Source organism: Bos grunniens, chromosome 13, assembly GCF_055505025.1.
Source record: "Bos grunniens cultivar Pamir isolate PY7600 chromosome 13, Bosgru_T2T1.0, whole genome shotgun sequence".
Classification (NCBI taxonomy): Eukaryota; Metazoa; Chordata; class Mammalia; order Artiodactyla; family Bovidae; genus Bos; species Bos grunniens.
Window position 1 is genome coordinate 1,837,557 of NC_141177.1, and position 26,989 is coordinate 1,864,545.

Sequence of the window (26,989 nt, forward strand, 5' to 3'; positions counted from 1 at the left end):
TCTGAGAGATTACTGATTTAAAAAAAGGTGATATATTATGCTGCTGCTAAGTCGCTTCAGTCGTGTCCGACTCTGTGCGACCCCATAGACGGCAGCCCACCAGGCTTCCCCGTCCCTGGGAGTCTCCAGGCAAGAACACTGGAGTGGGTTGCCATTTCCTTCTCCAATGCGTGAAAGTGAAGTCACTCAGTCATGTCCAACTCAGTGACCCCATGGACTACAGCCTACCAGGCTCCTCCGTCCATGGGATTTTCCAGGCAAGAGTACTGGAGTGGGATGCTGTTGCAGCATGTTGTATATGAATGTACATAGTAAAGGCTAAAATCAGAAAATCTCGATCTGACTCCCACAGGAGCCTAGTGGTAAGGTCTGTGTCCCAGGACAAATTATATAACTCTCTAAATTTCAAATTTATTTATCCATTTAATTTTTGTTATTGGGCCGAAATGGGAAATTCTATGTAAAATGTTTAGCTTAGTGCCTGGCTAAGTCATATTAAAAAGTAGAGACATTACTTTGCCAACAAAGGTCTGTCTAGTCAAAGCTAAGGTTTTTCCAGTAGTCATGTATGGATGTGAGAGTTGGACTATAAAGAAAGCTAAGCCCCAAAGAATTGATGCTTTTGAACTGTGGTGTTGCAGAAGACTCTTGAGAGTCCCTTGGCCTGCAAGGAGATCCAACCAGTCCATCCTAAAGGAGATCAGTCCTGAATATTCATTGGAAGGACTGATGCTGAAGCTGAAATTCCAATACTTTGGCCATCTGATATGAAGAACTGACTCATTGGAAAAGACCCTGATGCTGGGAAAGATTGAAGGCAGGAGGAGAAGGGGACAACAGAGGATGAGGTGGTTCAATGGCATCACCGACTCCATGGACATGAGTTGGAGTAAAATCTGGGAGTTGGTGATGGACAGCGAGGCCTGGCGTGCTGCAGTCCATGGGGTCATTGGACACGCCTGAGCGACTGAGCTGAAGTCATAAGCCCTTTGTCGTTGTTTAGTTGCTAAGTTGTGTCCAGCTCTTTTGGAGCCCATGGCTGTAGCCTGCCAGGCTCCTCTGTCCTTGGGATTCTCCAGGCAAGAATACTGGAGTGGGTTACCATTTCCTTCTCCAGGGGGTATTCCCCATCCAGGGATCAAACCCAGGTCTCCTGCACTGGCAGGTGGATTCTTTACCACGAAGCCACCTGGGAAGCACATCATAAACCGTAGAAAGTACACTCTGTAACATATGGTAACAAGATGTAGTGTATATTACATATAGTGTGTAATCTATAGCATGTGCTGCATAATATGTGCTGTATAGTATATATATATAGATAGCTATGTAGATACATTATGTATAAATTATATTCAGATATCATGTTACTTCTATTAACATGAACAGTCACTGAACTGTAATCAAGACAAATCTGAAACGACAGAGTTCAAGCTCCAGTCGGACTGTAAAAGGTTTCTAGAAACCAGCTAAGAGTTTACAGTGAACTTGCCAGGGAAGTTTAACACTAGGGTTAAAAAAAAATGATGTCACATAACTGAAAAACCCTCAGACGTAACAAAACTTCCCTCACTTCCTCCTTGGCGGTAGTTTTTGTACTGGATCAAAAGGGGGCAATAAGAACCACTTTAAAGCAGTCAGCAAAAATCTTCAACTTCTCTTCCTCAGTTAGTACAGAGAGTTCAACCCCTGCCCGCCACAAGGGCTCTAGAAGTGGGCGTGTGTGTGTGCGCGCGCGTGTGTGCCCCCGCGCTTGCTTAAATTCGACTTTGTAGGGATGGGTGCGCAGAAGGCAATGGCACCCCTCTCCAGTACTCTTGCCTGGAGAATCCCATGGATGGGGGAGCCTGGTGGGCTGCAGTCCATGGGGTCGCTAAGAGTCGGACACGACTGAGCGACTTCACTTTCACTTTTCACTTTCATGCATTGGAGAAGGAAATGGCAACCCACTCCAGGGTTCTTGCCTGGAGAATCCCAGGGACTGCGGAGCCTGGTGGGCTGCTGTCTATGGGGTCGCACAGAGTCGGACACGACTGAGCGACTTCACTTTCACTTTTCACTTTCATGCATTGGAGAAGGAAATGGCAACCCACTCCAGTGTTCTTGCCTGGAGAATCCCAGGGCCGGGGGAGCCTGGTGGGCTGCCGTCTATGGGGTCGCACAGAGTCGGACACGACTGAAGCGACTTAGCAGCAGCAGCAGGGATGGGTGAGGAAGACGGGGACCGCGGCTCGAAGGTGCACAGGGACTTCGGTGTCCAAAGAGTCGGAAGCGGTGGCCGAGCCCCGCCTCAAGGGCTGGCCGCGCTTCTGCCGCCGATCGCAAAACCACCCGAAGCGGCAGCAGCGAGTGGAGCGCCCGGTGGACGACTTGCCCAAGTTAAGACCCGAAAGTGAAATTACTTCCTCGGGTCTCCTTTCACTAAGTCGCAAACCCTCCCCACCTCGGGAGGTGCAAAAACCCAAGCTTCCTCCAACGAGGTCCGTCCGAGCTGGCAAAAACTGGTTTGAAGGGGGCGCGAGGGCTCGTGGGCCCCCGGCAGGCGCCCGCAGCCGCCCCGGTCGCACTCGGAGACCTCCGCCGCCCGGCCGCCCGGCCGCGCGGTTGTGCAAGAGCCGGGCGGCAGCCGCCGGGCGAGGGCGGGGAGGCGCGCAAGGCGCAGCCCCGATGAACTCCGGCGAGCCAGCCTTCCCCGGGGGTTATCTCCGGGGTGGAGTCTGCGGCGTTCCCGCCCGGAGAGCCGCGCACCGGTCACCCGAGGCCCGGGCGCCCTCGCTCACCTCGCTGACTGCATCCTCTTCCCACCCCCAGCCACCCCGCCCCGGGCCCCGCGCCGCTCCCGGCCAGGCCAGCCGCAACCCGGTCCGCCCCACCGAGCGCGCTCATTGGCCACCCGGGGCGGCCGGTCTCCATAAATACATGGTCCCCGGGCATGGAGCGGGACAGGGGGAAAGCGCAGCGCCAGCAGCATCTCTTCTACCCTCCTGGACACCTCCACTTCGGCTCCACAGCTGGAAGTAAGACTTAACACCAACAGGCGAACTCACGTCCGTCTTCCTCCTTGCAAGAGACAGCCAGCTCCCCACTGCGCTCCTCCAGCCCCGGCGGCCGGCGCTCGGCGGGCATCCGCTCCCTGAGACTGCAGCGCGGTGCCGCGTGCAGCATCCTCGCCCAGGTCCTGACGGCTCTCTGTCCCCCTTCCGCCCTTCCCGCCGCACCTGCTGCTCCGCCTTGCCGCTTTTTCTCCGTGTATCAAGACCCCGAATCTCGCCGGCGCCTCTTTAACAAGCTCGCCCTGCCCAGTGCCCACCTTCCCAGGAGCCCAGTGTCCCCCGCTGCCATGAGCTCACCCATTAGCAAGAGCCGCTCCCTTGCCGCCTTCCTGCAGCAGCTTCGCAGCCTGGGGCAGCCACCCAGACCCGTGACATCGACGGCGTGCTCGCCCCGTCGGCCGAGGGAGGTGCCCCTCTGCCCCGTGATGGAACCGGGCGAAGCGCAGGACGCGGCCACCCTGCCCGGTCCCACCAAGTGGCCACTGCTGGGCAGCCTGCTGGAGATCCTCTGGAAAGGAGGCCTCAAGAAACAGCACGACACGCTGGTAAGTGCCCCGTCGCGCCCCAGTGCCCTCTCTTCTCCCCGCCTCGCTCTCCAAACCCTCGCCGAGGCGCGCGGCGTGGAGCGTGCGGTGCGGTGCGCGCGGCTGTCCCGGCTGCAGCGGTCCGCGGTCCCAGAGAGGAGGGAGGTGCGAGGAGGGCCAAGCGCTCCAGGGACTGCTCGGGATGCGCGCTGACTTCGCGCCCCGCCCGGCCCCTGCAGGTCGAGTACCACAAGAAGTACGGCAAGATTTTCCGCATGAAGTTGGGTTCCTTCGACTCGGTGCACCTGGGCTCGCCGTGCCTGCTGGAAGCGCTGTATCGCAGCGAGAGCGCGCACCCCCAGAGGCTGGAGATCAAACCTTGGAAGGCCTATCGCGACTATCGCGAGGAGGGCTACGGGCTGCTGATCCTGTGAGTCCGAGACGCAGGATGGGGGCTGGCGGCTGGAAGCTGGGAAGGCACGGGAGTTAGGGTTCCCTGGGGCTGGACCCGCCTGGTGCAGCGAGAACACGGAAGCCCCTACCTGCTGCTGTCGCGGGCTCTGGCGTGGACTGGAATGGGTTGAAGGACAGCCGTGCTATGCACAGGACTCTTGTGTTCTTTCTGACAAGTGGGCTGTGCCAGCCCTTTCCCGCAAAGAAACGCCAGAAAGGTATGAAGATTGTGATGTTCGGACCCTGGGCAGGAGGAGACTGTCAAGTCAGCCTGCCAGGCAATCAGGTTATACAAAGTATCCCTTGAGATTCCGTGACCCTCTAGCTCAAAGGCCAGAAGTTAGTTTGTAAATTTGAGGCGTTCGGTGCATGTGGCTTTCAACCCAATTCAATGGATTGAAAGATGACAGAATTTTCCCTCACACAGTTCTGCGTTGCTGGTGTGGTGAGTTCATGCGCCCGCTCTTACTGCTGGGAATTGAAGCCACTGGCCTTCCAGTTCAACCCCAGCAAGGGCACCCCAGAAGCCCTGGCTTCATCTTTCTGGCGTGATCTTTGGCTCAGAGGAAAGGAGCTTATTCATTGTATTGTCAGACCAGCCCCCAATATTCCAATGCTAATATTCTCTGGCTATTGCTTGGCACGATTCTGTGTTCATTTGATTATATAGTTAATGCACTTACAGAGCTGGAGGGATGTGCGCTTCTTCATTCTTTTCCTTTCAATTTGCTCTAAATATAATTCTGCTTCTCTCCCAGGGAAGGGGAAGACTGGCAGAGGGTCAGGAGTGCCTTTCAAAAGAAACTAATGAAACCGGTGGAAATTATGAAGCTGGATGACAAAATCAACGAGGTTTGCAGACTGGGGCTCCCTTTCCTGGTTTTCCTGGGGATGGGGGAACATTAGTGGAGCTTCAAGCCACAGCCACATAGCGCAAAGGAAAAAGCAGGCAATCTGGATGTATCAGGACTCTTCTTTCTTCCTCATTCCTCGTCACTTCCTCCACCTCCAGAACTTTAATTCTTCTCACCTGTCTTTTAAAGTAGTGTCTTGGTGGCAGAGCAGTTAGGAGCATTGACTTCGACATTCCACAGTCTTAGATTTGAAAGTCAGTCCTGCACCCCCACCCCAGCTATGCAACCTGACTGTACCATTTAACTTCCTCAGTTTCCCAGTCTATAAACTAGGAGTTCACAATTTCCACTCCATAGATTTCTGGGCATGCATGCTAAATCACTTTAGTCATGTCCAACTCTGTACGACCTGTGGCCTGTGGCCTGCCAGACGCCTCTGTCCATGCATGGGATTTTCTGGCAGGAGGACTGGAGTGCATTGTTGTAGCCTCATCCAGGGGATCTTCCTGATTCAGGGATTAAATCTGTGTCTCTTAGGTTTCCTGCATTGGCAGTCTCTTGCATTTACTGCTAGCACCACCTGGGAAACCCCCATAGGTTTCTGTGAGGATTAAATGAGATGATGCTATAAAATTCCTAGGTAGTGACATTTGAGCTGGGTTTTGCAGGATGAGTAAGAGTCTGCAAGCCAGAGAAGATGGAGAAGGGCATTCAGGCAGAGAGAATAGCCTGCTGACAATATGGAGGCATGAGATGGTATGATCAGAGAATAGTACATTTAGGGCAGCTGAAGTGAAGCTTTCTCTGAAGTGATGCTGGGCAGAGGGCAGGTCTTAACAATATTTTTAAGGTATTTTTTTAAAGGTATTTTTAATGCCATGCTAAGGTATTTAGGCATTATCCTTTAGCCAACAGGAAGCCAAAGAGGAAAGGATTTAAGCAGATAGAGAACTCTTTTTACTCCTGTCCACTCTGGGTATTTATTTTGAACTGAACCCACACAGGATCATATAGGTGAAAGGTTACAAATTTAAAAGCTTCCAGGAACCACGTGATTAATATAAATGTGTAAGGCAGGCCCAGTAGGGCTGTTAGCAAATGGAATAGTACACGCCCTTCCTAGAGGAGACAGCTGCTCCAGCTCCGGCAAATCCCTGCCACATGGAAATGTAGACCGAGTGTCACCAGAGTTGTTCATTATTATTATTCTTTGAGGACTCAAGTGAAGTGAAAGTTTCTCAGTTGTGTCCTACTCTTTGTGATCGTGTAGACTGTACAGTCCATGGAATTCTCCAGGCCAGGCTACTGGAGTGGGTAGTCTTTCCCTTCTCCAGGGGATCTTCCCAACTCAGGAATCGAACCCAGATCTCCCGCATTGCAGGTGGATTCTTTACTCCTGAGCCACCAGGGAAGCCCAAGAATACTGGAATGGGTAGCCTATCCCTTCTCCAGGGGATCTTCCTGATCCAGGAATTGAACCAGGGTCTCCTGCATTGGAGGCAGATTCTTTACTGGCTGAGCTACCAGGGAAGCCCCTTTGATGACTAGTGAAAATTAATATGTTCACATGAACTCTCTGGATTTTTTGATGGGAGCAAATTCAAAGTACTTTTTAATGTGCCGTGGGCTACCACAACATGCCTATTAGTTTCGTCTGTGGGTTTTTTAGTCACTTGCACCCCATTTCAGGGCTTCCCTGGTGGCTCAGTGATAAATCCACCTGCCAATACAGGAGGTGTGGATTCAATCCCTGGGTTGGGAAGATGCCTGGAGAAGGAAATAGCAACCCACTGCAATATTCGTTACTGTCTGAGCCACCAGGGAAGCCCCCTAACCCACTCCCGTATTCTTACCTGAAAGCCCCATGGACAGAAGAGTCTGGCGGGCTATAGTCCATGGGGTCTCGAGAGTCAGACAAAACTTACTGACTCAGCAGCACCAAGAGCTTACCCTACTCCAGACCCCAACATGGCCACTTTATGTGTCCAGGGGAGAGTGCCCTGGTCACTTTCTAAGCCTCAGTCTTCTCACCTGTCAGCTAGGAAATGGGAGTAATGGCAGTACTTTCTACATCATGACGCCGTTTGAGGATCAGCTAAGATAATACACTCTGGACTGCTTGGCTCCATACAAGCCTCATTAGATGCAAAGCAGTAGTTATCTAAAATCCCGACTGTGGAAACTGGCATTTAGGGACCTCCCACGACCTGCCAAGGTGACAGAGCTGTTTAGTGATGGTACTGCGTCCAGAATTTACGGATTTCCTGGCTGTAAGCCTAATGTGCTTAATACAACACCAACCAGCAAGGACACATTTGTGTGCCCACCTCTGGAAGTGGCCAGCCTCAGGGCAGCCAGAGCCCTTGAGATGCTGTGCCCACAGACACACTGGCCAGTTCCTCCTTCGTGGTTTATTTTCCATTCTGATTAGAATAACTGTTTTCCTTTTCTTAAATTTAGATCAAATGCTGAAACTTAAGCTCCAGGAAGGCTTCAGGGAAAGCTCAAGAAATAACCCAGTACAAGGGTGTTGGGGCAGGAGGTGAGCTCTCAAGGAGAATATATAATTAGTGATGATTCAGAATGAATAACATTATGAGCAGTGAATATACAAGGTCACAAAACCCAAAGCTAGCTTACTGAACCTGAAACTTCTGTTTCCCTTCAGTGACTGAAATGTGTTTTTGGTGATTTCTTTCTTTTAAGGTCTTGGCTGATTTCATGGGTAGAATAGATGAGCTCTGTGATGAGAGAGGCCGCATTGAAGACTTATACACGGAGCTGAACAAATGGTCTTTTGAAAGTAAGTTGTCTTCTTCAGATCTTGTCTGTTTGATTTTGCAAGTGACTTTGAGGACAAAGGTGGGTCCGTTGGCCACTCTCCTGTGATCATACCCTGTTGCTGACTAGGCAAGGCCATAGCAGCCCTCTGAATGCTTTCAGGCACTTCAGGGCACTATGCCCCCTGGATCGTTTATGTAGCCGTTCAACAAACGTTCATTCAATGCCTGCTGAAGTGCCAGGCGCTGCACTGCAGACACGGCAGTGAACAGAACAGGCTACATCCTTGCTCACGTGGAACTCAGATTTTAAAAGCGGTGACAGCCAACTAGTACACATATTTTAGTGTGTACTCCGTCAAGAAATAAGGGAGTCAGAAAGAACGCAGCTTCCTGGGTGAGGCAGGCCTGCTTGGTAAGGAGACATTTGAGGTGAGGCCTGAGGGGAGATGAGCAGCACGCCATCAGGGGGTCTGTGGAGAGACTGTTCCAACTGTGGAGTCGGGAAGTGCAAAGGCTCTGGGGTGGAAGCATGAGCCGTGTCTCTGAGGAACTTCTGAGGGTGCTGGCTGGAGTGGATGATGGGGGATGGGGAGAGGAGCTGAGAGAGATTAAGCCTGAAAGCCCCCCAAAGAACTTCTACTTTAGGACCTTCCTGGTGGTCCAGTGGCTAAGACCCCGCACTCCCAATGCAGGGGACCTGGGTTCGGCAAAAGAGCATACGTAGCAACTAAGATCTGGTGGAGCCAAATAAATAAAATACATTTTTAAGAAAAGAACTTCTGCTTTGAGTCAGATGTGGAGCCATGCGTCATTCTGAACAGAAGGGAGCTTGGTCACTGACTTTAAGGGCCACACTGGGGATAAAAGTAAAGCCCTCCCTCGATGTGCTCGCCTCCTGGTGGGGATGCAGTGGGGGAAGCAAGGCGCCTTCAGTGGAACGGGGAGCACTTGGCTGAAGGGGATCAGGGCTGGCGGAGGGTCCCAGAGGCTGTCCCCAGCTGAGTGTGGTCAGGGCTGCTGCACGGAAGTGGGACCGTCTCAGCCGAGGCCTGGGATGAGCAGGAATGCCCCAGGGGAAGTGAAGGAGGGAAGAATATTCCAGGTGGAAGGAGAAAGGAGGAGAAAGAAAGGGGTTCCGAGTGACCAAAGCATGTCCTGCAAGGGACGCGGATGGCAAAGCAGAGGATGGGGGGCAGGCAGTGGCCCTCACAGCCACCTGTATAAACCGGGGATGCAGGTGTGGTTTTGACCCCAAAGTCCCTGGGAGCGATCGTAGAGTGCTTTCAGCAGGAAGGTGCCATGGTCCAAGTCGCTGGAAGCCTTACTCTTGGCTGCCGATGTGCGTAATTGGAGAGGACGCCCCATTCAGAGGCTTTGGTTTTGACCTGTCCCACTGATCAGATAAACCTCGCTTTAAAGTCACGGTCAGTCATCTTAGCACATAAGAAAGCTCTATGCCGATAAGAAATCCACAGGAGGTGTTAAGGGAAAGAAAAGTCAAGAGAGGGGATGATTACAGAGGAGAGAAGCATATGTTTTGGAAATGGTCCACCGGAAATACCCAAATGAAGGCGTATCGCATGCATTTCTTTGCAAATCAAGGAAAACCTGACCATGGTGGTTTACAAATTATCGTCCAACATTACGAGAAACCCTGAGGAGGCCAGTCCACAGCTGGCACTCAGTGGTGTCACTGGGACCCAAGTCTGTTCCGTCTTCCTTCTCATTCATTCTGAGCTGGTTGCAGAACGGCTCCCTTCTCTCCTGGTCTCACCTCTGCATTCTGGGCAAAGGCAGGAAGGGAAGAGGGAAGACCTAAGCTGGCTGTACTCTTCCCCCTCAGTCAAGAAAGCAAAAGTGCCTCCGGGAGGCCCAGTGGCCAGCCCCAGGTCACGTGACTGCTGTGGCTGCCTCGGGAAGCCTGGGAGTCGGGGAGCAGGGTTGTCTGAGATCAATGCTGGCTTACTGCCTGAGGATGTGTACACCAACAAGCAAAGTAAACCAGGGTTCTCTTAGGGAAGAAGGAGGGAAGAATGAGCATGGGGTAGTTATTAGCAGTGTCTGCTGCATGTGATGTCAAGGGTAAACTGAGAAAAGCAAGACATTGCAGGAGAGATTCACTCAGGTATAAAAATGGTTGCATCTTCACAGTGGTTTTTCTGATCAGGAGGTTCTGCAGAGGACAAGTTGTTGGAGCTGGAGATAATTTCTAGGAAGAGAAGAGAGTGATCAAGCCCCTTGGCCTTAGACTCTCTGCCTTTCTGTTCTTCGAAAACACCTCATTTTTATGGGAGACGGGATTGATCCTTTGGTAGCCAGCTAATCATAGACTCCAGTGTCTCTGTGAGTGGGTAACAGTGTTGATTACTTTAAATAACAGGCATCTGCCTTGTGCTGTATGAGAAGAGATTTGGGCTCCTTCAGAAGAACACAGGGGAGGAAGCTTTGAACTTCATCATGGCCGTCAAAACAGTAAGTGTCCCCTAGGGGAGAGCAGTTTCCTTATTAATTGTTTACAGGACCCAACAAATGTGCATCCCAATGTTTCCCGCATATATTTTATTATAGTAGTTAAGTGTTCATTTTAAGGTGTGTTATGTATTTTCATGAATGTATGTGCATACATTGTTGTTGAGTTGCTAAGTTGTGTCTGACTCTTTTGAGACCCCATGGACTGTAGCCCACAAGGATCCTCTGTCCATGGGATTTTCCAGGCAAGAATACTGGAGTGGGTTGCCATTTCTTACTCCAGTGGATCTTCCCAACCCAGGGATCGAACCCATGTCTCCTGCCTTGGCAGGTGGATTCTTTACCACTGAGCCACCAGGGAAGCCTGTGTGCATATATGCACATGTAATAAAGAAGCATGTTAAATCACTGGCAGGCAAGGTGAAAGTAGAATTTTCAACTAAAGGTCAGTTGATTAACTACTATCTTAAAGAATCTGAAAATTTTCAGGTAAAATTTTCTGGATTGTTTAGGTTGTATATGGAGGCAGCAGACACTGTGAAACCAGTGTCAAGAATGACTAAAGTTTGGAAACTGTTGGAAGTGGAAGTGGATATGAGGGTTATAGTTTTCTTTTTTTACATTTAGGTCATAAGATCAATTTTTTTCGACTCCTGTGTGGTTTGTGGGGTCTTAGTTCCCTGAGCAGGGACTGAACCTGGGCCACCACACCGTAAGCTCCAAGTCCTACCACTCGACCACCAGGGAATTCCTGTAAGATCAAATTTTTTATGAACCCCATCCAGGGGGAAAGCATCCCAAAGCTGATTTTCATGTGTCTTTAGCAGGTGGGGACTGGTGCTGAGAGCCCGGGGCATCCCTGGGAGTCCAGCCTTTGGGCAGCAGAGGATGTGGCTGCTGAGGACGCCTCTCTCGTGGACTGCAGGTTGTCTGTGAGATTAAGAGCAGGGGGCTGAAAGGCATTTGTGTTCCCCACAGATGATGAGCATGTTTGGAAAGATGATGGTCACCCCGGTTGAGCTGCACAGGAGCCTCAACACCAGGGTGTGGCAGGCGCACACACAGGCATGGGACACTATCTTCAGATCAGGTAAGGCGGCCGCAGGGGCCCAGCAGTCCTGGCTCCGGAGATGCTGTGGAGGTCTGGGTGGCTGTCCTGGGCTCAGCACCCCGCCCATGGCTGGAGCCGCTCCTCGTGATTCTTTCAGACTTTGCAAGTGCTTGAGTCTGGGGATTGCCCTGGTGCAGATACATTCTAAGAGAAAGGCAGGAGGTAGTTTCCTGTAGTCTTTTTTGAGAAATAGGAGTGATTAAAAGCAAGAGTTTCAGAGTCAAAGATTCCTGAGCTCAAGTTCCAGCTCTGTCATCGGGCATAGTGGCTTCACCAAATACACTTTTTTTCTTTAAAAAAATTTTTTTTAATATTTATTGATTTTTATTTATTTAGTTGGATGCACTGGGTCTTAGCTGTGACATGTGGAATCTAGTTCTCTGATCAGGGATGGAACCCAAGCCCCCTGCATTGGCAGCGTGGAGTCTTAGCCACTGGGCCACCAGGGAAGTCCAGACTGCTTTTCACCCTCACTTATCTTGTCTTTCAGTTCAGCTCAGTCGTGTCCGACCCTTTGCGACCCCATGAATCGCAGCACGCCAGGCCTCCCTGTCCATCACCAACTCCCGGAGTTCACCCAAACTCATGTGCATCGAGTCGGTGATGCCACCCAGCCATCTCATCCTCTGTCGTCCCCTTCTCCTCCTGCCCTCAATCCCTCCCAGCATCAGGGTCTTTTCCAATGAGTCAACTCTTCTCATGAGGTGGCCAAAGTACTGGAGTTTCAGCTTCAGCATCAGTCCTTCCAATGAACATCCAGGACTGGTCTCCTTTAGGATGGACTGGTTGGTTCTCCTTGCAGGCCAAGGGACTCTCAAGAGTCTTCTCCAACACCACAGTTCAAAACCATCAATTCTTTGGCACTCAGCTTTCTTCACAGTCCAACTCTCACATCCATACATGACCACTGGAAAAACCATAGCCTTGACTAGGCGGACCTTTGTTGGCAAAATAATATCTCTGCTTTTTAATATGCTATCTAGGTTGGTCATAACTTTCCTTCCAAGGAGTAAGCATCTTTTAATTTCATGGCTGCAGTCACCATCTGCAGTGATTTTGGAGCCCAAAAAAATAAAGTCTGCCACTGTTTCCACTGTTTCCCCATCTATTTGCCATGAAGTGATGGGACCAGATGCCATGATCTTCATTTTCTGAATGTTGAGCTTTAAGCCAACTTTTTCACCCTCTTTCACTTTCATCAAGAGGCTTTTGAGTTCCTCTTCACTTTCTGCCATAAGGGTGGTGTCATCTGCATATCTGAGGTTATTGATATTTCTCCCAGCAATCTTGATTCCAGCTTGTGTTTCTTCCAGTCCAGCGTTTCTCATGATGTACTCTGCATACAAGTTAAATAAACAGGGTGACAATATACAGCCTTGACGAACTCCTTTTCCTATTTGGAACCAGTCTGTTGTTCCATGTCCAGTTCTAACTGTTGCTTCCTGACCTGCATATAGGTTTCTCAAGAGGCAGGTCAGGTGGTCTGGTATTCCTATCTCTTGAAGAATTTTCCACAGTTTATTGTGATCCACACAGTCAAAGGCTTTGACATAGTCAATAAAGCAGAAATAGATGTTTTTCCTGGAACTCTCTTGCTTTTTCCATGATCCAGCAGATGTTGGAAATTTGATCTCTGGTTCCTCTGCCTTTTCTAAAACCAGCTTGAACATCTGGAAGTTCACGGTTCACATATTGCTGAAGCCTGGCTTGGAGAATTTTGAGCATTACTTTACTAGCATGTGAGATGAGTGCAATTGTGCGGTAGTTTGAGCATTCTTTGGCATTGCCTTTCTTTGGGATTGGAATGAAAACTGACCTTTTCCAGTCCTGTGGCCACTGCTGAGTTTTCTAAATTTGCTGGCATATTGAGTGCAGCACGTTCACAGCATCATCTTTCAGGATTTGGAATAGCTCCACTGGAATTCCATCACCTCCACTAACTTTGTTCATACTGATGCTTTCTAAGGCCCACTTGACTTCACATTCCAGGATGTCTGGCTCTAGGTCAGTGATCACACCATCGTGATTATCTTGGTCATGAAGATCTTTTTTGTACAGTTCCTCTGTGTATTCTTGCCACCTCTTCTTAGTATCTTCTGCTTCTGTTAGGTCCATACTATTTCTGTCCTTTATTGAGCCCATCTTTACATGAAATGTCCCCTTGGTATCTCTAATTTTCTTGAAGAGATCTCTAGTCTTTCCCATTCTGTTGTTTTCCTCTATTTCTTTGCATTGATTGCTGAGGAAGACTTTCTTATCTCTCCTTGCTATTGTTTGGAACTCTGCATTCAGATGCTTATATCTTTCCTTTTCTCCTTTGCTTTTCACTTCTCTTCTTTTCACAGCTATTTGTAAGGCTTCCTCAGACAGCCATTTTGCTTGTTTGCATTTCTTTTTCATGGGGATGGTCTTGATCCCTGTCTCCTGTACAGTGTCATGAACCTCCGTCCATAGTTCATCAGGCACTCATCTATCAGATCTTGTCTTTAAAACGGGCTGATGGTCACAGCAGCATCAACAGTGTTCACAGTAGCAGTGTGTGTCTCAGTGCCACCGTTTTAAGTCTAATAAGAAGAATGTGAGACCCAGCGCAGCCCAGTGTCTCAGTGCATCAGAGCTACTTCTGGTACGGTGTGGAGGGAATATTCAGTGCTAAGAATTACTGTATGATCACACACACACACACATTCACACAGACACACATTCACACATACATACACACATTTACACATACACACACATGCACACATGCATTCATACACACACACAGATTCACATACACATTACACACATTTACACCCACACACATGCACACACACATGCACACATACATATACACACACTCACATACACATTCACACACAGATGCACACATGCATTCATACATACACACAGATTCACATACACATTACACACATTTACACATATTCACACACATTCATACATACATATACACACATTCACATACACATTCACACACACATGCACACATGCATTCACACACATACATATACACATATACACACATTAACACATACACACACGTTCATTTAATTCTCACAGAAATCCTATAAGACAGGTCCTCTTATCGGACACCCCTGACGAAAGTGAGGCACAAGGAAGTTAATGCTTATCAAGATCGTCTACGAGGCGATGGCAAAGCCAGGCTCTGAAGTCAGACAGAAGGACTCCGGAGGGTCCAGCTCTAAGCGCCGTGCCATTCATTGATGCTACCGTTTTTGCCATCCTCACTGTGATGACTATGACGATGGTGGCTTCCGTAATGGGTTGAGGGAAGGAGATGTGTGCCTAGCACGTGCTGTACCAACAGCAGAGGCACTCGCCTTCGTGTCGGCCGGCGTGGGCCCTGCTCTGTGTGTGCGCATTGTTGTTCGGCAGCGGGGGTGGGGGCTTCTCCTCTCTGTTGATCTGGGAGCCAGGGCCCCCCGTCTGCGTCAGTGACCGCATCTGCCTCATGTCTGGATGGGAGTCCAGGTTCTGATTCTAAGACGGACCCAAACCCCACCCCTGTCTCATGATGACCTCTCCTGAACTCTCAGCGCTCCCTACTCGAGACACGACCCCAGACCCAGCATCGGCAACACAGGGAAGCCTGCTGGAAACCAGACTTCCAGGCCCCCACTGGACTCCTGAATCAGAGTTTGCATTTTAAGAGGATTCCCAGGGGACTCTTGTGCTCATGCAGGCATTGGTCAGTCCTTGGCGACTTAGCAACAAGGCAATATTAGCTTATCTAACAAACCGTCAGATTGCCTGCAAAGGCCCTTTGGGCGTTACAGGGAGAATTTGATCCTGGGTTCTGCTTTGTTCTTTTCCTCATCCTGACTTTCAGCTGATTTCTTCACCCCTTTCCTCTCCTCCAATAGTCAAATCTTGTGTGGACAACCGGTTAGAGAAATATTCTGAGCAGCCCAGCATGGATTTCCTTTGTGACATTTATCACCACAATCAGCTTTCAAAGAAAGAGTTGTACGCGGCCGTAACGGAGCTCCAGCTGGCTGCGGTGGAGACGGTAAGGGTGGGCCTGGTTTGGGTTTACTAAATCAATGGGCTGTAAAATCTTTTCCATGACAAATGGTACATGGTCATTCAATTCACTCATTCCACAAGGACGCACTGAGCTTTAAAAGCTTAGCAGAAATAAGAAGTCTACTCGAACGTGTGGGAGACCCCATGCACAGCCTGTGTGTGTAAATGTGATAGAAAAATTCACGTGCTTTAGAGACAAAAAGGGCTTCGAAAGTGATGCTGGTGACAATGCAGGAGATGTAAGAGACTCGGGTTAGATCCCTGGGTCGGGAAGATCCCCTGGAGGAGGGCACGGCAACCCCCTCCAGCATTCTTGCCTGGAGAAGCCCATGGACAGAGGAGACTGGCGGGCTACAGTCCATGGGGTCACAAAGAGTCAGACACGAGGAAAGCAACTGAGCATGCATGCAGGGACAAAAATCCAGAGCAGAATATCAGTGTCATGACAAATATCAAAGTACTACAGGAATTCAGAAGCAGTAAAATTCTACACTGTAGCAAGGCAGGTAATCTAGGTTTTTAAACATTGGATATATTTTAGTTTTGCATCTTACCAAAGTGCCTCACTCTGGTGGTTGTTTAGTCTAAAAATACTGAAATACTCTCTGCTAATCCAATATTTTTTTTCCATTTAAAATTGTCAACAGAGGGAGCTTGGGAAAGCTTGATCTCAATTTCAGTGAAGCAGCTAATCTTATTTTATTTACTGATTAGTTTTAAAAAATACGCTTACTCGTGTATTTTTGGCTGTGCTGGGTCTTTGCTGCTGCGCACGGCTTTTCTCTGGTTGTGGGCGGGGGCTTCTCACTGCGGCGGCGTCTCTTGATGGGGAGCACCGGCTCTCGGTGCGTGGGACTCAGTGGTTGTGGCAGACGGGCCTAGTTGCTCCTCGGCATGTGGAATCTGCCCAGACCAGGGGTCAAACCCGTGTCTCCGGCACTAGCAGGTAAATTCTTAACCACTGGACCACCAGGGACCTCTGAGACAGCCAATTTTAAAAGCCAAACTTCTGTCCTCGCTATGGTTGACATTCCTTGTAGGTACACAGTACAGCCAAACTCCAAACACAAATACTGGCAGGTGTTCAGGGGAGTTGCAGTATCTTTGGAGTGATAATATTAATATTCCTCGATGGCCCAACACCCCTCACACAACTGTCGTCTCTGAGAAAAATGCATACCAGGTCACTTCTGTTCCATGTTCCGTGGTGTTTCTGATCTGAACAAAAAAGTAGGGTTTTCTACATCAAAGAATAGCAAGGTTCTCATGTCTCCCCATGCTCCAGAAGGCTGTGAAAAGCGGGAACTTCAGCTCGTTTTCTCATTTCTCCCCGTGCTCCAGAAGGCTGAAAAGCGGGAACTTCAGCTCGTTTTCTCATTTCTCCCCGTGCTCCAGAAGGCTGAAAAGTGGGAACTTCAGCTCATTTTCCCACTAAATCTCTTACCCCGAGAGGCTCCTGAGAGTGGTAACAGGGAAGCTTCCCCCATTATTCTTCTTTTTCCATCTGGGATGTGAGTTCCCAGTGATGACATAGCAGGGATGACTTCGTTTTGTCCCCTGCTGTATTCCTAGGATGTGGACTAGAAGTTGGCACAAGGTGGGTGTTCAGTAAATACTTGTTCAATAAATGAAAACATTTAGGAACTACTGAGTATCTGCTATGTGTCAGGCACTGTTCCGGGTACTTGAGAGACCACGAAGAACCAGTTTCCCTCACGGAACTTCAGTGGCCTTGGGGAACCGGCAATACACAAGTAAACGACCATTGAGATGCATCATTTCAGATAGTGGCCCAGGCCCCGGAGCAATACATCAGGGTGAGTCACTGAGAGGCAGGGGAGGTGGTCCCTCTCTGAGGATGTCATACTGGCGCTGACACTGGAATGATGAGAAGGAGACGGCCAAGGGAAGATCGGGTGGAGGAGCACTCAAGAGGAGGAAACAGCACATGCAAAGGGCCTGGGGCAGAAAGAGGGTGGCCTGAAGAACTAGCCCATGGAGTCAAGTTGGTCTGGGAGAAGCCCAGGGGCTCTGTTAGCCAGGAGCCTTAGGAGGTGGGGCTTCCCTGGCAGCTCAGATGGTAAAGAATCTGCCTACAATGTGAGAGACCCAGATTCGATCCCTGGGTTGGGAAGATCCCCTGGAGAAGGAAATGGCAACCCACTCCAGTATTCTTGCCTGGAGAATTCCACGGACAAAGTAGCCTGGTGGGCTACAGTCCATGGGGTCCCAAAGAGTCAGACACAACTTAACAACTAATACTTTTCACTTGGTAAGATATTTGGATTATTACTCCTGTGATGAAAAGCTCTTGGAGCATTTTAAACAGGGGAGTAACTTGATCAAAGTGAGGTTTGGTAAAGTGGTCTCTGGGCTTCCCTGGTGGCTCAGTGGTAAAGAACTTGCCTGCCCATTCAGAAGATGCAGGTTCAATCCCTGGGACGGGAAGATCCCCTGGAGGAGGAAATGGCAACACACTCCAGTACTCTTGCCTGGGAAGTGCCATGGACAGAAGAGCTACAGTCCACGGGGTCACAGAGAGTCAGACGTGACTTAGCAAAACAGCAAGAGTGGGCTCTAGCTGGCAGATGGGGAGTGGACCCCGCCGAGAGAGCAGAAGTGGGAAGGCCAGCGAGGAGACGGGTGTCCTCCGCGGAGGTCAGGCCGGGATACTTTGCGCCCCTGAGGTTTCTGAGGCCGCTTGCCCTGCGTCCGGCCTCTGCAGTTACCCCCACAGGCCAGGCTGTCCTTCAAGGCTCTGGTGAAAGCTACAGTTATCTGCCTTTTGGGAACTCTGTCTGGTACTTGCGGTAAGGGACCCACTGATATGGGTCAATCTGTTTCTTTTTCCGTCCTGGCTATTCTGAACGTCGCATTTGGAAAATCAGAGAAATCTGAAAGTGTATCTAATTTGGTGGCTACGCCCTCTTCCTGTTTTGAAAATCGGCCTCTTGTAATAATGACATCCACAGTTTATTTGCAGCTGAGGCTGCCAGTCCTCTGACATGAAGAAGGCTTCTTGGAGGCATCTTCTTCCAAAAATAATAAATACCATCGGCTCCAAGTTGTCCTGCACTTTGCTCATTTGTGTGAGTGACACTTTGCTAAAGCGTCTCTGTGTCTGCCGAGAGAGGACATAGTAACCATTTTTATGGGGATATTTGGCTTAAATTAGCCAAGAATATGGAGAAAGCGATGGCACCCCACTCCAGTACTTTTGCCTGGAAAATCCCATGGATGGAGGAGCCTGGTGGGCTGCAGTCCGTGGGGTCGCACAAAGTCGGACACAACTGAAGCAACTTAGCAGCAGCCGCAGCAGCAGCCAAGTATAGGCCCAAAAACAAACATATAAGACTACCAGTGGTGAGCATTATGAAGCTAAAAGCTGCACACACTGTTTCTGCCAGTATTTTTTCTCTTCTCATTGCCTTTGGAAAGAAAATAAAGGATGCCACTTAAAAGGCCATGAATGTCTTTGTCAGAATTGTGGCTGCTTCCTTGAAATACTCAACTTGATGCTAGAATTTCTTATTTTGGTATTGGCTGCCATCTACCATGGCTCTTTGCTTGAGGCTGAAACTCTGAGTATAGATAATGCCTTTTTATTTTATGGTAGCTTTTGAGGGTGTGGCAAAAAAAAAAGCTTTCTTTTAAATTCCAGAAATGCAGTTTCTTGTGCATTTGCACTGAAAAATTTTTAAAAACCCCATTTTTATTAGTAACATTCCTAGGATCTCCATCTGTCTCTCCCCACTCAATTTTTATATTATTATTTATCTTAAACAACTAACAAATTTTATTTTGAGATAACTGTAGATTCACACACAGTTCTAAGCAACAGTAGAGAGGATTCCTTAATCCTTCCTCCAGTTCCCCCCAATGGTAACACTTTCTGTAAGATAAACTTACAACAACCTGAAAGTTGATGTTATTACAATCACCTGTCTGACTTCGCATTTCGCAGTTTACATGTCCTCATCTACGTTCCGTTTTTATACCAAGCTACAGTTTATGTCCTAACGCAGCTGTCTATTCAAAAAACTCTCTGATTCCCTCAGGAAATAAGCTATTATTCACGGATGTGTTTTATAAGCTGAATCTGACTTTTCATACATGGTATTTGTTTGAGACACAGCCAAGAAGAACGTGGGAAAAGGCATCACTCATGTGTTTTCATGGCAAGGTGATAGGCACCACCTTTGCTTCAGCTGATACAGGCTTCAAGGCAGTTTATTTACAGAAAACTCAAGTTTATGTCCATTTGGCTTTCAGACGGCAAACAGCTTAATGTGGATTCTCTACAATTTATCCCGTAATCCCCACGTGCAACAAAAGCTTTTTAAGGAAATTCAGAGTGTGTTGCCTGAGAATCAGTTGCCACGGGCAGAGGATTTGAGGAACATGCCATATTTAAAAGCCTGTCTGAAAGAATCTATGAGGTAAGAACACGTGCCTAATACGAATGTCGGACGGCTGTTCTCTCCAACACATAATAAGGGATCCCCGCCTTAGTTGATTCATAAACATTTAGCAAGCTACCAAAAAAAAAAACACAAACCCTCCAGGACCATACTCCTGTCCTATGACTCATTCCTTAAATCATTTGGGCAAATTCTATTAAATCTTGGAAACCCAGAGTCTGCCCCCTTTAAATCAGTAATAATAATACTTGAATGGACACTATAAGCAATAATTAAGATTAGGGGCACAAATGAAGGGAGCGAGATGAAAGCTCAGCGAGGAACCGTATTATTATACAAGACATAGAGACAGGCTGGTTTCTGAGCCTCTGTATAAAATGGTCTTTCAAGATTCTTTTTCTGGAAAATGAAACCCATAAAGTCTTAGGATTCGAAGGGAATATCTTTAACTTTATGAAGGGCAGGTGGAAGAAACCCAGGACAAACAGCAAGCTTGCCGGCGAGGCGTGTAAATGCGCACATTTGAAGTCTAGAGTGAAACGGGACCATCACTGTCAACAGCTGTGAGCTTACACTGGGGGTTTAACCAACACAATAAGGAATAAAGCAAGAGGTGTAAATACTGGGAAGAAAGAGAACTGCTTGTAAAGAGTTGGAGTCATGTCCCCTTTATGAGAACTTAGGCAGTGATTGTTTATTTAGCCAGACTCTGAATTCCCTTGAGCTAAGACTTGGTCTGTGCCCACCTTGACATCTCTGATTTTGTGTTTTCAGGCTTAACCCGACTGTCCCATTTACAACTCGGACGCTCGACAAGGCAATGGTTCTGGGGGAATATGCTTTACCCAAAGGAGTAAGTAAAATGTATATAATCTATACCCTACAGAGCTTTGAGAGACACCCTCTTCAAATGCCCTGCAGACCTCCTGAAACGTTTCTACTGGGAGAGCATTCATTTTAGAAAAATGGAGATTGCAGTATACAGTTGATGTGTCCTGTAGTCTAGTATTAGGAATAGGGGTTATGGAGACAGAGAGACCTGGATGCAAGTAGAGCCTTGAGTGGGTTACATAACCTCCATGAGCCTCAGCTTTCTCATCTGCAAAATGGGAATAATAATAGAACTCACCACCTGGGGTTGTGAAAATGAGATGCAAAGTTTTAAGGTTCTTGAAGTATTTCTACCACCCGGCACTTTTCCAGCACTCACTGCATGCTGGCATTCATTGCTGTCATACATTTGTGGGTTACTTTCACATTTGTAAGGTGATGGCTTTTGTAAATCTTGCTATTGAGATGTTTAAGTGCTTTATGTTTCTGTGTGATTGTAGACTGTACTGGTTCTAAATACCCATGTGTTGGGATCCAGTGAAGAAAACTTTGAGGAGTCAAGTCAGTTTAGGCCTGAACGGTGGCTTCAGGACAAGAAAAAGATCAGCCCTTTTGCCCATCTTCCATTCGGCGTTGGGAAAAGAATGTGCATTGGTCGCCGGTTAGCTGAACTCCAGCTCCACCTGGCGCTCTGCTGGGTAAGACCCTGGCGGCGTTTCCGCGACTGCGCACTGGGCTTTCCTCGAGGCAGGAGCAGAGGGGCTAACTCCACTTTCCTGTGCTCCTGTGTTTCAGATTGTCCGCAAATACGACGTCGTGGCCACAGACCTCGAGCCTGTGGAGACGCTGCATTTGGGCAACTTGGTCCCCGGCCGGCAGCTGCCCGTCGCCTTCCGCCAGCGATGAGAAGCCGCGGGTGGGCAGCAGGGCGCAGGGTGGCCAGGCGGTGAGCCGCGCTTGCAGTCAGCCGGACGTGGGTTCGCCCGGTGACCCGAACAGTTACTTAACCTTTCTGCCTGAATTACTTTTTTCATTTGTTACATGAGGACCAAAATAGTATCCATCCAGAAAGTTGATATGAGCACAAAATACATAACCCAGAGCCTAGCGTCAAATGAGCGCTCCAAAATTCAAGCTGCTGGTCATGGTTTTTGCATGTGAATATCAGGGCATGGGACTTCCCAGGTGGCACTCACGGGGAAGAACCCACCTGCCAATGCAGGAGATGTAAGAGACACAAATTCGATCCCTGGGTGGGGAAGATCCCCTGGAGGAGGGCATGGAGACCCACTCCAGTGTTCTTGCCTGGAGAATCCCACAGACAGAGGAGCCTGGCGGGCTGCAGTCCACAGGGTCAGAGAGTCGGACACGACTGAAGTGACTTAGCACATGTGCTCACATCGGGTTGGGGACACACTTTTCCAGTAAAGGACCAGTTGGCAACCTCTTAAGGCTTTGCAGGACATAGAGTCTCTCTCATGCACTTAACTCGCCTTGGTACAGCCTTAGACAGCTGGTCGCTGAGTAGGGTTGGCTGGTTGTATTGGTTTTCTACTGTGGCCATAAAAAATTAATGAAAGGAATTACAAGTTACTAAAACTTGTGTTATGATATAGCGTTTATGATTTTATCCTTCTGTAGATCAGAAATCCAACACAGCTCTTGCCAGCCTTATTCCAAAGTGATAATTTCCTTGATGAATTGGTGTTTTTTAGTCTACTTATTTTCCCCTAATCCACAGTAAAATGAATTTTTAACTATTAAAGTGATAAAAAGTTAACCTGAGGAATCTCAATATCAGCTTATGTGGAAATATGACAGCTCCGACAGCTTTATAGAATGAGATGCCAGTGGTGAAACTCAATCTCAATCACTCAGCCGTTTCAACAGCACCACCTAGAACCTGCCTCGAGCTAGTTGCTGTTCGTTAAGAGCAAGTTGAGGGGGGACTTGGGCTTCCCTGGTGGCTCAGAGGTTAAAGCGTCTGCCTGCAATGCGGGAGACCTCGATTCAATCCCTGGGTCGGGAAGATCCCTTGGAGAAGGAAATGGCAACCCACTCCAGTATTCTTGCCTGGAGAACCCCATGGACGGAGGAGCCTGGTGGGCTACGGTCCATGGGGTCGAAAAGAGTTGGACACGACTGAGCGACTTCACTTCACTTCACTTGCTGATAGGTGGATTATTTGGGAAACGTGCAATTTCAGATGAACTCTCTGAATGAGGCCCAGCGAGTTCCTCCCTAAGGGTCTGACCCTGCTGCTGACAAGCGCTCAGTCATGCCTGGCTTTGCAACCCCATGGACTGTAGCCCACCAGGCTCTTCTGTCTGTGGGATTTTTCCAGGCAAGAATACTGAAACGAGTTGCCATTTCCTACTCCAGGGGATCTTCCCCACCCGGGATCGAATCTCCTGCACTGGCAGACAGGTTTCTTTTCTTAAGCACTTGTGCCACCTGGGATGCCCAGGTGTCTGGAACCATTAGGCAATTTGTCACATTCTGAACATGGCAACAAGCAGAGCTGAATCAAGTAGGACCATGGAGGAATTCTAGCTTCATCGTGAAACTCCCCATCTTCAGCTTGGACACCACGCACGGTTCCTCTGGTAAAACAGACGAGCCCAGGGCACTTACTGGTTTTAGCATTTATTTTTGCTAATCATCCCTTTTGTTCAATTATACTGCTCTGATGTATAATTGGAGTAGACTTTATATTTCAGATTTTTTTTTTTTGTTAATCAAGACAAAAGCATCAATTTTGACCCTCCTGCAAGAAGGAAGTTTTGGGCTTCTGCACGACTGAAAAGCAAAGGTGGAAAACCATGAAACGACACGTAAAGAACACTTAGGCTCAGATGTTTACACTCCGTCTTCTGCACAGTTGCCCCAGAAGCTGCACTGTCTGTGCTGCTGATGGGGTTAAGATTGCATCTGGCTCAGGGAAAGCGGACCGAGTGCTGGAAGACCAGGCCCTCCACAGGGAACACGCGCTGCACACACGTGACTTTCGTAGCTGATGTCGGCACGCCCTGGCTGCACGGACTTGCTCGTCTTGCTGTTTCGTCTGGCATCTTCCGTGACACGACAGAGCAGCTGGATGCTTCTCTGTTAGGCAGAGTCACTGCATGTTGCTGTCCCTGCCATGTCAGACTCCTCGCTGGAATCTTCACTTCTCAAAGTTTACACTTCACAGTGAAAGACCTCCTAGAGCTGGGTTGTCAGTGGCTCAGGGCAATATTGGCCATCCATTTGTTGTGATTCTAATATAACGTTTGGGGAGATACTGCGTAACAATGGAAGCAAAAGTAAATACTGGTTCATATTACCTGGTCCCTATAAAACTTTTTTTTTCTTATTCTGAAATAGAAGCATTATTGAAAAACTAGAGAAGATCTCTATGTTAAGAACAACTTTAATGAAGTCAAAATTCCTATTCAAGGATGTGTTAATGATTTAACAGTGCATCCTTGTGTTAAAGGATCCTGAAATTATGTAATTATGACATTGCGTCTATGTAATCTATGATATTAAGGTGTGGATCAAGTTTTTAAATTGTGTGTGTATTCTAATGACAATTTGCTTACATCATTTTAAAAAATGTGTATATATTATTTTATTTAGGATCTGAAGTTTATTTAGGACAATGTTCTAAAGTTTAGTCACAGCTTAAAAATATTCGGTGAGGTTCCCTGCCTTAATTTTCCCAACTGTAGAATGGGTCAGTAGTAAAGTGTGCATGCATTATAGACTATGTAACTCATGGTATGTGATTTGAACTCCTTGGGAAATTGTGATTTCATAAATGGAAAATACATACAGATTTAATCAATACTTATAAAACTTTCTTAAAAAGTATGTTTACATATCATCTATGTGCATGGTTTTACTACTTTTCCTAAAAGCATACCATATATTTCTGTATATTTGATAAATATTTCCCTTTTTAAGTTGCATCTTTAGACTATTTCATAAGTGTACATTTATATCTTCATACATGAACGAATATGTACATATCATTGAAATGGGTATAAGCTTCCTGTCGTGAAAGTTTTTAGAATTATAAATCCACATGTGTTGTCAGATTTCTTCTGTATATCTTCTTTGAATTCTCTGAAAGAATAAAATCTTTAAAATACAAGATGTTTTCTCCTTCATTGCATGTCTTACAACCAAAGTTAAACATTCAAACTTTGTCTCACTCGAAAATTTTGTACAATGTAACATTACAATAATATAGCAGTTTTACCAAAAGATGCTCATTTGAATGGCAGAATACTTTTCCTATTTTTTGCTGTTTACATATGTTTTCAAGTCCATTTCCTTCTGTCTGCACCGCTGCCTCCTGCATGGTGGGCCCCACAGAAACCGCCAACCAGTCTCCATGCCCCTCCCTCCAGACTGTCTACCGGCCGTGTATGGTCTCTCCAAATCCCAGGCCCAAGTCCCTGCCCTACTTTGCTGGCATTCCATCGCTCTTCCATGAAGACCCGAGTCCTTAAGCTGGACTTCAGTGTCTTGTAGAGTGCAGCCACTGACCCCAGGCCTCCGAGCTGTTCCCACCATGCTCCCCGAGCCCTCCCCACCGCGTCCCCACCTCAGGGACACAGGCTTCAACCGGTTTCTCCTGGGCCTCACACGCGCTCTGCGGCTGGGTTCACACCTGCTGTCCTTCCACCTTCTTCCCTCCGGCACACTCATCATCCAAGCCCAGCCCCAGCTTCCTGGAGGAAGTCCTCCTGCATGACTGATAACCCCCAGGGACACACTCACTGTCTGTAGTCGCTCCATCCTGTCCGACTCTTGTGACCGCTCGGACTGTAGCCTTCCAGGCTCCTCTGTCCATGCGATTCTCCAGGCAAGGATACTGGAGCGGGTTGCCATTTCCTTCTCCAGGGGATCTTCCCGACACAGGGATCAAACCTGCATCTCCTGCTAGACAGGCGGATTCTTCACTACTGAGCCATCTGGGAAGCCAACACATCCACTCTTAAGAATGTGCTAATATTACCCCTGCTTTACAGACGTGGGGGGGACTGATGCTCGGAGTTTAAAGAACCTTTGTTCTTTACACCAAAAACTTTTTTCTTACTGATTATATTAGTGACGCTCCTGAACTTCATGGGGACCAGTAAGTGTAGGCACATGTCCCTGAAGGCGTCCTGCTGACATCCTCGAGCACGCCACACCGCCTCCTCTCCGAGGCCTGGCAGGCGGGGGTGGCACAGTGCTCAGCCCAGGTGAACGCAGCTCAGGCCTGTGGCGACTGGCGCCACCCATCCGTGCCGCTCAGTTGCCTGTGGCTTACCCGTATGTCTCCTTCAGTCGCTATTCTGTCTCCCTCAAGCCTGCCCCAATTTTCAGCTTGAACAAAAGTCTAATGGATGCTTCAGGGAAAGATTGAAGGCAAAAGGAGAAGAGGGCTGCAGAAGATGAGATGATAGCATCAGTGACTCAGTGGACATGAACTTGGGCAAATTCTGAAAGATGGTGAGAGACAGGGAAGCCGGGCATGCTGCAGACCCTCGCAAAGAGTTGGACATGACTTAGTGGCTGAACGGGATTCCCTGGTGGCTCAGATGATAAAGTGTCTGCCTGCAATGTGGGAGACCCGGGTTCAATCCTTGGGTCAGGAAGATCTCCTGGAGAAGGAAATGGCAACCCACTCCAGAATTCTTGCCTGGAAAATCCCATGGACAGAGGAGCCTGGCGGGCCAAAGTCCATGGGGTCACTAAGAGTTGGACACGACTGAGCGATTTCACTTTAGTGACTGAACAACAAATGGTAAACCAGTTCCTGATGATACAGTGGGAATGCAATCCACTTGGCTTTTGTGACGGCCAGGTAATTGAGAGGGGCAGGGGGAGGGAAGACGAGGGAAGGGAAAAGGGATTTCCTTGGCGGTCCAGTGGCTAAGACTCCATGCTCCCAGTGCAGGGGGTCCCAGGTTTCACCCCTCATCAGGGAACTAGGTTCCACATGCTGCAAGAAAAGATTCCAAATGCCACAACTAAGAAAAGATCCCACATGCTAAAGCTAATGCTCGGCACAGTTCAGTTCAGTCGCTCAGTCGTGTCCAGTGCTTTGCGACCCCATGGAGTGCAGCACGCCAGGCCTCCCCGTCCATCGCCAAATCCCAGCGTTTACTCAAACTCATGTCCATTGAGTCGGTGATGCCATCCAACCATCTCATCCTCTGTTGACCCCTTCTCCCCCTATCTTCAATCTTTCCCAGCATCAGGGTCTTTTCTAATGAGTCAGCTCTTCCCATCAGGTGGCCAAAGTATTGGAGTTTCAGTTTCAGCATCAGTCCTTCCAATGAACATTCAGGACTGATTTCCTTTAGGATGGACTGGTTGAATCTCCTTGCAGTCCAAGGGACTCTCAAGAGTCTTCTCCAACACCACAGATCAAAAGCATCAATTCTTCAACGCTCAGCTTT

At 48.4% G+C, this 26,989-nt stretch overlaps 1 protein-coding gene across 1 annotated transcript; it reads left to right on the plus strand.

Moving 5' to 3' along the window:
* The first annotated feature begins 2,707 nt into the window (after positions 1 to 2,707).
* CYP24A1 (cytochrome P450 family 24 subfamily A member 1) lies at positions 2,708 to 21,683 on the plus strand. Its single transcript, XM_086330798.1, has 11 exons — positions 2,708 to 3,598; positions 3,817 to 4,007; positions 4,789 to 4,882; positions 7,591 to 7,687; positions 10,048 to 10,139; positions 11,115 to 11,226; positions 15,135 to 15,280; positions 19,570 to 19,736; positions 20,493 to 20,571; positions 21,050 to 21,247; positions 21,345 to 21,683. The coding sequence occupies exons 1-11, from the start codon at positions 3,341 to 3,343 to the stop codon at positions 21,453 to 21,455; spliced, it is 1,545 nt and encodes a 514-aa protein (XP_086186924.1). The 5' UTR covers positions 2,708 to 3,340; the 3' UTR covers positions 21,456 to 21,683.
* Positions 21,684 to 26,989: the final 5,306 nt, after the last annotated feature.